Raw genomic sequence first — 12705 nt, 5'->3', positions numbered from 1 at the left:
TATCAGAGCATCTCAAAATGTATCTCACTGATACGTGCTCCTTAGTGAGGCAGTTTTCTGTCTGGTTTCAGTTCTATCTCTTTATTTCCTGAATATAAGAGTACAAAAATGTGTTAGAACTGTTCCATAAACATCCTGGTTGAGTCAATAGTCATTGGTGCTGCACATTCATGTAAAATCCAAGCAATGAAAGGACATCTTTAGTGTGTTGTGTTTTGTGGGGCCCAGGCCCTGGTTTTCAGAGTTCTATGCCATCAGTTAGGCATCTAAATCTGTATTGCACTTGCCATAAATACCTGTTTTTTTCAGTCACTAGCCATCAAACATGCTCGTGAAATATGTAATTTCACTGGATTTAAGGCAGTTGAAGTGGCCAGAAGTGATATTTTAAGTCTTTATCAAGAGCTACTTTGTCAAATCTACATCTGGGTATGGTAATCCACCAAGTTGAATAAAGTTCAAAGTCTAACTTCTTTATTTACTTCTTTTTGGGCTATAAGATTTTAATTTTTATTTTTATTTTAAGCAGATCAATAAACAATCTCAGTGTTTTCATTTTACTAAGCAATATAATAAACATGAGTACTAGTGTAGTAGTAAATCATTAATACACTCCTTAATCGTAGATTGACCATGTCATACAGATATGATTTAATCATGGAAAAAAAGCTGAGGAAGTCTGAAGATGCATCTGGAGGGGTGTTTCCAACAGGAGTAGTGCATGACACTACTACATAGGAGTAGTGTATGACACCATTTTAAAAGACAAGGCCCTAGTAGGTGAGCATTTAGGATGCCATGTGTATTTATAGTTGCAGACCTGGCTATATTCTAGTATGTCATTGGTTTAGATCACTATAAAACAAGAATCACTATAAAATTCCACTTCAGGTTTGTGGTGTGAGGAGCCAGTGTGGTGTGAGGAGGCCTGTTGGTATCACGTGCCTTGTACCTGGACTTAGCCTGTGCCAACACCCTAAGCCTTTGATGTCTTTTTTTGGACTAAGAAAAGCATTAGTCTCCAGATTCACTAGTCCCAGGATTTGTAAGACTTTGACGGAAACATACCTATGTAACCCTAAAAGCTAATAGTAATCTGTGCTTAAAATAAGAGGACAGCATTTTCATGGGAAAAGATGGGTCCTGTAAGGGTGCTCCCATATTGGTTTCAGTAATCATTACACAAATCAGACTCAGGAGCAGCAGCCTCAGAAAAACAGAACAGAAAAAATCTGTAATTGTGTTTATTATGAATCATAGAATAGTTAGGGTTGGAAAGGACCTTAAGATCATCTAGTTCCAGCCCCCCTGCCATGGGCAGGGACACCTCACCCTAAACCATGCCACCCAAGGCTCTGTCCAACCTGGCCTTGAACACCACGAGCATTCACAGCTTCCCTGGGCAACCCATTCCAGTGCCTCACCACCCTTACAGTAAAGAAATTCTTCCTTATATCCAATCTAAACTTCCCCTGTTCAAGTTTTAACCCATTACCCCTTGTCCTATCACTACAGTCTCTAATGAAGAGTCCCTCCCCAGCATCCCTATAGGCCCCCTTCAGATACTGGAAGGCTGCTATGAGGTCTCCACGCAGCCTTCTCTTCTCCAGGCTGAACAGCCCCAACTTTCTCAGCCTGTCTTCATACAGGAGGTGCTCCAGTCCCCTGATCATCCTCGTGGCCTCCTCTGGACTTGTTCCGACAGTTCCATGTCCTTTTTATGTTGAGGACACCAGAACTGCACACAATACTCCAGGTGAGGTCTCACAAGAGCAGAGCAGAGGGGCAGGATCGCCTCCTTTGACCTGCTGGTCACGCTCCTTTTGATGCAGCCCAGGATACAGTTGGCTTTCTGGGCTGCGAGCGCACACTGAAGCTGGCTCGTGTTCATTTTCTCATCGACCAAAACCCCAAGTCCTTCTCTGCAGGGCTGCTCTGAATCTCCTGGAATTTGATGTGTGTATGAAAATTGTTCCCTGATACCAGGGGAGCTGTCAGTGACCTAGAAGGTCATTTCACGATCCTTGTGTGTATTTGCCAAGGTTAGTGGTTGCTAATTTTCATTGCTATCAGTGTGAGACGTTTGTAACTTTTATGTTCCTGTGTTTCCCCACTTAGAAACCAGGGATGATAATATATCCTGAGTACTGAAAGTTAGCACCTATCAAGTGCAACTTTGTCAGTGAACAGAAGCAGCTGTAGATGGTATGTCTTTTATAACTCTTCTGTCCGCATATAGGCACTACAGGATCCTCCAAAACTCTTAATTGTCCATGCATATGTAACTCTTCATAATACCTGCACGCAAGAGTGCAATCTTAAATATCTTTTGCTCCAATTAGGCATCTCTTCAAAATGCCTTGTTAGTAGGGCACACTGGAAACCCTGAGAGTACCTACTTTCCAACTCTTACTGTGTCCCTCCTTTGCTACATTGCCATTTATCTTAGCAAATGACTGCTCCATGATGTGATCCGTGATCAGAAAAAGCAATTGCTGCTCATTTACTGAAAGCTTCTGTTATCAACACCTATCATCCTGTCTGAAAACACCTATGGAGGAGAGAGTGCTTCTGTACGAGGAGTCTCAGTGAAGGAAAACATAAGGACTCCTGCACCAACCAGGCCACCTGCAGGCTCGGACTGATCCCTGCAGCAGCAGTTCATCTACAGCCTTTTTTTGCAGTGCAGCCCAGTGCTGTGAAGTGTTTTGTCCTGGCTGAGTCAAGTTGAGAAGGGATGATGCATTGTTCTTCTATGCCTTTATCACAACCAAATTGGAATCTAATTTGGGGGATGTTTGTTCAGGAGATAGCTTGCATATGGCATTTCGATGGGCACCTTTGAATGTGGTTGGCTCTCAGCCAGACAGTAGTGATGCTGGATAAGGCACTGAGACAGGCATTCACTTGCTGATGAGCATGTGATTCTCCTTTTGAAGGAGAGGGTGATGCAGCTTGATCTACTGGGGAAGTTTGGATTTAGTTCAAAAACTTTGTCCTAAACAGGATTTTGCATCATTCCTTATGGTACTTTCACTGGTGACAGCTAGGCAGGCTTTTCAGATATACAGACGCTGTTTTGAAGGATTGTTTTTATACCTATGAGTTGACATTTACATGACTTTCTTTTGTGAAGGCTGACAGCACTGCTTGCTGGAACGACAGCTGCTCTGCTCTGCTCTATAAGAAAGGCCAAACACACAATCACAGCATTTTGTCCTGCTGTAGCTTTGCCAGTCTGTTTTCTGTGGCCATTTTCCTATGACTGTCTGAAAACCTTTATGTTAGAATTTTCTTCAGATTCAGAAAAGAGGGGAGAAAAATAATCAAAGCTCATTTTGCTGTTTATTAGGAAAACTAAGATATGTGAGAAAGATTCTGGTGGGGAGCTGAAATATAGCTAACTTGAAGCAGAATGAGGACAGGGCTTCAAAGGCAAGAATATAATTTTAGGTGGAATTTAGCTTAGTACTTGCTACAAATGGACCTCTAACTGTGTATATTAAGTGAAGTCCTGACTTCATTGAAGATAAAGGCAGTATTCTGATTGATTCAATGAGGCCAAAGTTTCACCTCTGGCTGGTATGATCTAATAGGTCATTGCTAATTAAGAGCATATGTGGCCTCAGTTCTTGCTGGTGGAATGAAATGTCTAAGCACCAGTCACTGAGGGAATGGGGAAGGAACTGGTCTCTGAAAGAATGGTCTAGAGAAGCCATGCTATGGATTACTGACCCTGGTGCAGCTTGATATATGGAAAACTTTTTTACCAATGTAACTCCTTCAAGATAAGAGAAAAGTAAACCTAATGCAGCAGGTCCAGGAGAGACAGTTCCAACAGGGAAAAAAAAGCCAATAGAGAAACCTGATACAGGCACAGGTATTGCTGGATTTGAGGTCGCTGAGCCTGAAAAGGACTGTGAGAGAGGAAAGCTCTGTATCACTCCCCAGCAATATACTGTGTGCATAATAACATGTAGATTGTAGGTAATCACTGTCTATTTTCTGTGATGAAAAGTCTTTTTGTTACAAGCAGATTTGATAATACTTATATTTCAGTTCCGGGATGCTCACTGGCTGCTGAGGTGCTCTCACACCTGTCCCTGCCCTCCTGCCTTTTGCCTAGAAAATGCATGAGAAAGGAGATGGACTCAGTCCTGAAGATTATGGACCTGGAGTGAGTCCAGAGGTGGGCCACAAACATGACCTCAGAGCTGAAACAAGTCTCCTATCAGGAAAGGCTGAGAGGGTTGGGGTTGTTCAGGTCAGGCTGCTCGGGGCTCAGAACAACCTGGTCTAATGGAAGGTGTCCCTGCTCAGGGCTGGGCAGCTGGATTAGATGACCTTTAAAGGTGCCCTCCAACCCAAACTATTCTGGAGTCTATGTTCGTGAAACTGTAAGTGATCATTCGGTCTAGCAAGGAAAGCATCTGTTTCTTATTATCATGCACTGGATCCCAGCAGCGTCATTAACATGCTGATGCATCTAACATAAGTCTCAAAATGCCAGGTTTCATAATTGGCCCATGAAATCTCACTTTAGGCTTGTATCTGGCCTTCAAGGTCTGTATTAGAATAAGATTTTTTTTTTTTTCCCTGCGTTTTAAAGGAGGAGAAAAATGTTGAGCTCAGAATTTTTTCATTCAAGCACTGTATGTTGCAGTGTGGTAGGCTTTAGATTTTTAACAATATGTTTTAAGGTGATTAATCTGCTGATGTGAGCAGACTGGTTATGCCGCAGGGAGCGGAAGGGCAATGGCATTCAGGGATGAGAGACTGCCCAGAAGTTCATGGTGTGCTTCTCCTCCTCACTTGCAATTCTTGCCTCCCTTCCAGCTCTACTCAGCCATCCTGTATATTTGCTTAGCCTACATAAAGCAGTAGTGATTGGAGCAATCTCCCTCTTCTCTGCTGGCTTGTACATCTGGATGTGTTTTTCCCCAGCTCCATTGGAAAGAAAGGGCAAGCTGTGTCCCCTATGAGGAGGACTCCAGGTTGCAGGTCGAGATCTGCTAACAAGGGCCGTGAGCTCTACCTCTTGTCAGGGATTTCCTCATAATTAGCTCTCAGCAAACACACGTGGTGTATGCACCAATTTCAGGTGTCTCTCAGTGAGTTGAGTGTTTGGGGTAGGTTCTGGTTGTCTTCTGCTTCTGCTGACCTGCTTGCTGTCCAGGGGTCCTGCACCTTTACTGCATCAGTTTCTTATGATCTTTGCTTTGTGGATTAGGATAATCACACTGCCCTACGTGACACACTGTTGGAAAAAAAACACCTGAAATATCTGAGGCCCTTGGAAGTGGGAGCTTATGTGGAGTAACAGTACATTTGAGTGGACTGAAAAAGTTGCGGTTGTGCAGGAGACCACTGTTGCTGCTTTTTAGATCCACACATCCAGAGTCTATAGTCCTTCTTTTCCACTCACAAATATTTTTCTATTTGCCGTGCAGGCAGCCAACTTCACAAACAGTCCCAGTTTGGAACTGGTGGTTTTCAATAGTGTGCTTTGGTAACTTGATTTAAACTGATCCAAATTTGGACCCCTGCTGAAAAGAAGATCCCATGGTATACTGACACCTTCTTCTTTGTCCCAGCATTTGTGAAACTGCTGCTTTATACTGAGCTGACTCTGGAAACTGATCTGGCTGAACATTCTCCCAGCCAAAGTGTGGGGCGGGAGGAGAAGCAATTTTCAGCCTGTTTGTCAGACTGCATCTGAAATGGCAATTCATGTTCCACCTACAAAAACGTATTGCTTGGGTTGTCTACTTATCACCAGTTTTGCATCATTAAGTGTTATGCATTCTTGGCCTGATATAATTGCAGCAGATTGCACACATGAACTGTTAATTATTTTATTTTTAAAACAGAAATTGCAGAACAGGAAAATAACATTCCAACATGTTTGCTTTTGGAGTTAACCCACCATGGCAATCTGTTAGTTTGATAATGGTTAAACTCTTAAACCCTTGCCTCAACAGGGTGCAGTAGGGTACCATTAAGGCAGCCATCTGTTGAACATACATACTGGAGGCATGAATTGCCTTGTGGTTTGGGTTTCTGACTAGTTATAATATATTCATGTTTTGTGGATGCCACTGATCTAACACTGGAAAATGCATGGAAAAGATCAGAGTTCAGTGAAAGGTGAGTATCCAAATTTGGGATTGATGCCTGAGATCCCACGGAGCAGGGAAGAGATGAAACCTCGTGGGTGTACACATGCTGATAGTAAATGCTGCTCTCTGGCAAGAGTCTCAGCTGCTTGAGTTGCTTAGCGATTCAATAGATCTGTAAAACTCCATTTGCAGACCAAGGCTACCATTATGTTGGATTGATTCATCAGGATGAGCAGCTAAAACAAGTTAAATTCTATCAGAGTTTTCCTGCATGAATTTAAAAATGAATTTAGTTGGTTCTAAATGGACATTTGTTTTAGTATCTTGAAGAACTGACTTTCCTCTATTAAAGCAGAATAATGTATCTATATGGTGCCCTAACTTGAACAGTACATAAAGATTAGTAAATAAGACCCCATTAAAAATACTTATAATGTAAGTAACATGGGTCCCAGTAGCCTTTCTAATGTCCATTAATGCTTATTCTGAGGATCAGAGCTCATTTTACTGAGCCATTTAGTCAAACCGTGTGATTATTTAGAAAGTTAATTCATGCATACTAAAATCTAGCTTAAGTAATGCAGAGGGTAGGAGGTAAAACTCTATGGAGACGATAGTCCTTTTTGTTATTTAATGATCAGCCATAATTAACTTGCAAATTTGAAATAATTAGAACAAATTAAAGGTATTTAACTTTGCCTCCCTAAAGAAAAATTCAAATTGCACCAAATGCAGCTTTAAATTATTCAAGTCTCAGAGGTCTGTGCTGGGTTTTTTTACAATGCCTTTTCTATGATGAGAATACCAATCTGCTTTTTGTCAGAAAGCATCCTATCAAGTAATTGTTCTTTGTGTCTAATAAATGACAGCTATTCTTCTTTGTAAAAGTATTTCAGTCTCTGAAGACTACATCAGCATTTCCATGGCATTTTAATTCAATAAAACAAAAGGTTAATGTTTTTCTACTTTTTAAGGAATGCAAATACTAGCAGTATTCAATGGGTCCTGAATGACATTTAAAATTTGCCATTCATGCTCAGCGGGGATATCGCGATATGAGGCACAGACAAAATGGAAAAAAAGCATTCAAGGTGTGTTTTGCTTTGTTGGTGATGTACTTGGATATTCATAAAGAAGCAGCAGTGATGAGACTGTCCATGCCACTCTGCAACTTCTGCCTTAGTATGTAGGCTAGGTAGGTTAATAAGGTCTTTATTTAGACAGTCTTCTCTGTTGTGTAGTTCCAGGGAATAGCACGAAGATTAATCGGATATCATGGTGCCTTGCAGGAAGTCCAACAAACCACACTGCATTTGAGTGATACAATGGATTGCTGAATTTGAAAATAGAGAAGGAACTGTTTCGTCACTTAATCTGTCTAGCTATGCGTAACTGATCCCTTTGGACCATATGTTAGTTTAAATTTTCAAGATGGCAGGAGTCACATCACTTATCTTACTGATTATTCCACAGGTGAATGAGTAACTATGTTCTGAAATAGACATACAAAACCCCCCTTATGTTTTCTTTGTTTAATTTTGGTACATCGTTAATTACTGGTTTTTTGTATCTCTCCCCATTATCCCTTTCTCTTCTTGGTATGCACATTTCTCAGATTAGGTGTTTGTTGAGGTTGTTATTAATTGTTTAGTGATCTATAAGAGCAAATACACTTGTTTTTGTTATTCCTTCATAAATTACCTTCTGTAACTTCTTAGTGTCTGTTCCTCTTTGAATTGTCTCTGCCTTAGCATCATTTAAACCAGAACTCAGTATTCTAGAAGTAACTGCACCGTGTAAAAGGTATCACAGCGAAAAAGTGGAATAATTGCTTCCTCATCCACAAGCCAAAGGTCACTGTGTTCACAGAAGATCTGAAGGTTGTAATTAAACGTACTTTAAAAACTCAGAAAGCATCTAAATAATGACAACCTTATTGTGTTTTAAATACTGCTAATCATCCAAGTACAGGCAAATGCAATGTCAAGTCCTGTATTATCAGAGAAATCTGGTCAAGTATTGCACCTTTAAGCCTCTTCAGACATTTACTAGGGTCTAACCCCACTTCTGGCTGGGTTGCAGGAATTAGTAGGTTAATAATTTCATATAATTCAAATAAGATACTAATTTAGTCGCCATAAATTTTAATAACACTTTGCAACATTATTAGTGGCCACAGTTTGAAGCCCTGAAGTAAACGGAGGTTATTCAGAGAAGTTTTATCCAACACTTCAGCCAGTTATTACAGGTCATAAACCATTAGATACTGTTCTGCATTAATAATACAGGAGTAATACTAATTGTCCAACAGGCGCAGTGGGCCCTATTAAACAATGGCTTATACAGCACATTGATTTGAAACTTAATTTAGCTATCATTTTCTGAGGGGAACATCAAATACCTGCGTTTTCCTTCACATGTACAGTAACTTCATAGTGTAAGCTTTCAGATAAAAGTTTCTTGTGAATGAGCCTTCACAAAGCTGTACCCCAAATAACACAAACTCAGTGGTAGTCTTTGGGTTGCCCATGTAAAATTGGTGCTTAAACAGGAAAATGATTTGTTTAATCTTCTGTTAACGTAGGAAAGCTGTATGTCACTTCCATGTTTGCAAGTAGAGCAGTATTATCTTGGGTTGAATTGTATTTTTTCATGGGGATAATCCAAAGTTTTCTTTTTGTATGTGTTTTTAAGTGCTTTTTTTTATGACGGTGTGGGGGCTAATGACATATGTTGGGAATCCTCATTTAAAGCGGTAGTTGTTTTCAAGATGGCAGAATTTGAAAGCAGGTTGTCTTCGCTGAGGGAAAGATGGGTCTCCACAGGCTCCCGTCTTCCACAACTGCTTGCTCCACACCACCAGATTTGCCTCCTGGTGCTGTCTGTGCTGTGTTTATGATCTTGTGCTGAAGATCATCTGTAGCCATACTGGTTTTGGTTAGCCTTCTTTTCTTAAACTGCTGCAGTTGCTTCACCAAATACTCTTGCACCAGTTTGTTCATACATTCTCTCTCCTGCTTACAGGTAGCTCTGTTCATTCATCTCATCTCCTTTTGTATCTCATTTATTTTCTTCTTGAATGGAGGTATTGCCATCCTGGTGATATTTAAAAAGCATGTAGATGTGGTGCTTAGGGACATAGTTTAGTGGTGGACTTGGCAGTGTTGTCTTCCTGGTTGGCCCTAGTGATCTTACAGGTCTTCTCTAACCTAAACAATTCTATCATTTTATGATCTGCTTCCCTGTTGCAAACCATGGCTCCATGGCTTCTCTTCACTTAATTTTCTCTATTTCCTCTTCGCAAAGTGAGCATTTTTTTAGTTACTGTTTCTTCCAACCTTGCTCCGCTGTGCTGGACAAAGTCCTTTCTGTATCTTCATCCCACTTGCCCTGTCCAAACAATTCAGGAAATACAGGACCTAATGCTTCCAAGGAGTGAAAATGTGGGAGAGGGCTGTGTGCAGCATTGAAAGGTCTGAATGCATCATGTAACTCCATGATCTTTCTTTCCCCCAGTGTGCCAGTGTCGAAACGTGAAGATTATTTTCCAAGGACACCTCCAGTGAACAAAGCCTCCAGAACACCAGGAAGTGGTGGGAGTAGTTTGGGGAAGAAAATGATTGGGTTTGGTGCAAACATGCAAGATGAGAGAACCCTTCTTGTGCAAACCAAGAGGGAAGGCACCAAGTCAAGGAAAGGTAAGGGGAAGCACACTGTATTGTGGGGCCATGAGTGTGCTGATGGCATTTTAGAAATTTCAGATATAGGATTCAAGAGCTTATCAGTAAAATGCACAATCAGAAGGAAAGGATTGCAAGTGGCTTAAAACAACCCGAGAGAAGGGAGCTACATTTAAAATAATAAAGCGCATAGAAAGCCTTGTAAATAACAAGTGATCTTCTTGGCTGGTGTTCCTGATGGAAAGGAGAAAAATAGCCCTTTAATCTCAAAAAGCTACTTCAACAATTCTTTTCCTTTCCCAGCAAGCAGAGAGAATAAGTGCAGTGGGGCTTGCTCATGAAATGTAATCTTCTTCGTATTCTTTTCCTCCCCAAGTAATGGGTCCACCATCACAACCTCATATTTTGCCTCACAGGGTTGTCTGTACAGCTAGAATCTATCCTGCCCTTGGCTTAGTACCTCCACTTAAGGAGCAGAGAAGCAGTCTTTCTTAGAAAGGGTTGGGAACAAAAGCAGCTTGGATGTTTCGCTGCTGAGCCTTGAACATAATCCTTGGTTCAATTATGAGCTACCTTTTTTTTTTTTTATTTTAACTTGTCAGCCAGTTAGCTGTACATGTCAGCATAAAAATAAAGAAAATGGCAAAATGAGAAGAAATGTGGTGCAGTTCTCAAAGGAACAAATAACTTGTGTTATTGGTTAAGACTGTACCAACATTAAAAAGCAGTCCCTGTGAAGAAACTTTCAAAAGGGTATCATCAGCCTGGACCCAAACAGTGGCTGAGGTTAATCTCTTCCAAGGCACAGCTACAAAAGTTGGAAGCCTGTAAAGGGCTTGTGTCCAAAAAAATCAATTTCTAATTTGAAACAAAATCATTTTTGACTAACAGGGGTTCAGGACCCATTACTTTTGCTGTATAGTCTGCTGACATTTCACACTTTCTGTTGTGCACAATGAATCCTAATAGTCATTTTATAACATTGCTACACCAATCAATTTAAGCAAGAGAAAGCCGTTACAATTCTGCAAAGTTTCAGGGGCAATTTTCACTGATGGTTTTCTTTTATGGTTTTTTTTTAGCTATCATTATTTTTTTCTTCTCTTTCCCTCTTCCTTCTCCCCCTCCTTCTCAATAGTGTAGTGATGAAATTGAGATTTTTCACAGTTGGATGATGGGTTTTGTTCCTTGGATAGGGATAGTCTCCAAAAAGGTAATTTATTTGCCATAGATTTAGGGAAAAAAATCCAAGCTGGCCTGTTCTTCATTCATTTCATTTTGTAGTACTTAGGAGAAGTTACAAGCTGCACCATGCTATTGCACATAACAATTGAGCTGCACATATGCTGATTTAGTGATTGTAGTGGTCAGCATATTGTCTGAAGATGGTGGGTGTCTTTCGCAAACACTTACTGGGATTTCTGGCTTTGAAGATGTAGAGCTGTGTGGCAAAATTTAACTTACAAACATTGGCACTTGCTGTGATACCAGATAAATTTCAGAGAAATGCTTTCAAGCTGTGGAACAACCTGAGGTCTATTACTGATTTGAATGGCTTGTTTATCACAAGGCAAATTACCTAGCACTAATCACTGAAGTTGAGTCTTCTGTATTTAGTATCTTTTTAATTGGCTTCCTTCTGTTATATGTTTGGACTTCTTTAACAAGCATACACATATACTTCTAAAGTATTTTTTCCATCTTTGGATATCACCGGGGCACAATGTTAAGTTTCTTAATTCCAGTTAGCTCTGGACATAGCTGCCTCTGTCCTTGTTTCTTCTGGATCTTCCCATCTGTTGCTGACCTGGGATTTCTGCGTCAGAATTTATTGTTTTATTGGGAAGCAATTATAAAGGATCTAGCAAAAACAAAATAAGGGATGCTAACACTGTTTACTGTGGTGTAATTTATAACAGTATGGTGTTTGCCTTACTGTGTCAGAGTGCTGAACCAGCAAGCCTGGGTATCTTGGATCCCACTACTGCAGTGTGTTTACCTCAGCTCTCTAGCTAAGCCATGTGATGTGGGAAAGGGCAATGAAGTCAACAAGACAACATCTTGAGGAATGAAACTCAATATTATTTAGCCCCATACCTTAAGGTGGCCTTTTGATCAGAAAACAGCAGTGCTGGACACTGTATACAGAAACATGTCCACTGAAAGCTTCTTGAGAGTCAAATGCTAACCTTTTGCTACAGAGGTTTATTTTTCTCATGCCTTGATCTTTCTTTTCTATTCTATTTAAACTGTATATTCTTCAGGATGGGGACTCTCTCCAGGCACACCTTAGTGCAGTGCCAGTAGTGATGTGGGTCTTTGGGCTCACTGTGTAATCTCTTTGTACCACTGGGAATGGTGGGTATATCCGGGCTATGGTGCAACTTATGATAGTGTCCCCCCACAGCGACATACGCAGTTGTACCAGGTTTTTGTGTTCAACTACCTCTGACTTAGAATTTTGAGAAGATAAAAGGAAAACATTCCCATGCTGGAATGGTGGAAGGCTTTACTGTTCACAGGACTGTTTGCTTACTTTGAGTGCGGTGTTTGGAAGGCTCACGTTCCAAACCCACTTGTTTCTCCCTGCAGATGTTTAGTAATGGGGAGAAGAGCAAGAAGAACATTGTTAACCTGTTTCCATCACCTCATGGAGTGGAAGGGGCACTTTTGCTCTCTTTTCAGGGTAGAAGCTTAGTGGATCAGCTTAGGCAACCAGCTTTTATTCTCACTGTTGCTTTTTGTCTCCTATTTCTATTTGCTCCTTAAATTTTATTCCTGTGCTTTAGGAGGTGCTTTTGTCTTTTAGACAAACTTTTTTAGTTTTACCAACAAAACTTTAAATAGATGAAAAAATCCTGAAGTCTTAGATCTTTCCAGCAGTAAATTGTTTTTATTGGTGTCAC

At 40.6% G+C, this 12705-nt stretch overlaps 1 protein-coding gene across 4 annotated transcripts in view; it reads left to right on the top strand.

The window, feature by feature from the left end:
- Nucleotides 1-12705, top strand: part of KIAA1328 (KIAA1328 ortholog) — a 181431-nt gene that overhangs the window by 126851 nt on the left and 41875 nt on the right. For all 4 annotated transcript variants that reach the window (XM_057408151.1, XM_057408148.1, XM_057408149.1 and 1 more), the window contains one exon: nt 9636-9817. In XM_057408151.1, the coding sequence (XP_057264134.1) occupies nt 9636-9817 (182 nt within the window). The remainder of the gene's footprint in view (nt 1-9635; nt 9818-12705) is intronic.

The sequence above is a fragment of the Pezoporus wallicus genome, unplaced genomic scaffold, assembly GCF_028554395.1.
Source record: "Pezoporus wallicus isolate ANWC-B61680 ecotype Strahan unplaced genomic scaffold, APGP_CSIRO_Pwel_v1 contig_6996, whole genome shotgun sequence".
In the NCBI taxonomy this organism is placed as follows: Eukaryota; Metazoa; Chordata; class Aves; order Psittaciformes; family Psittacidae; genus Pezoporus; species Pezoporus wallicus.
This window is presented reverse-complemented; position numbering and strand designations above follow the sequence as displayed.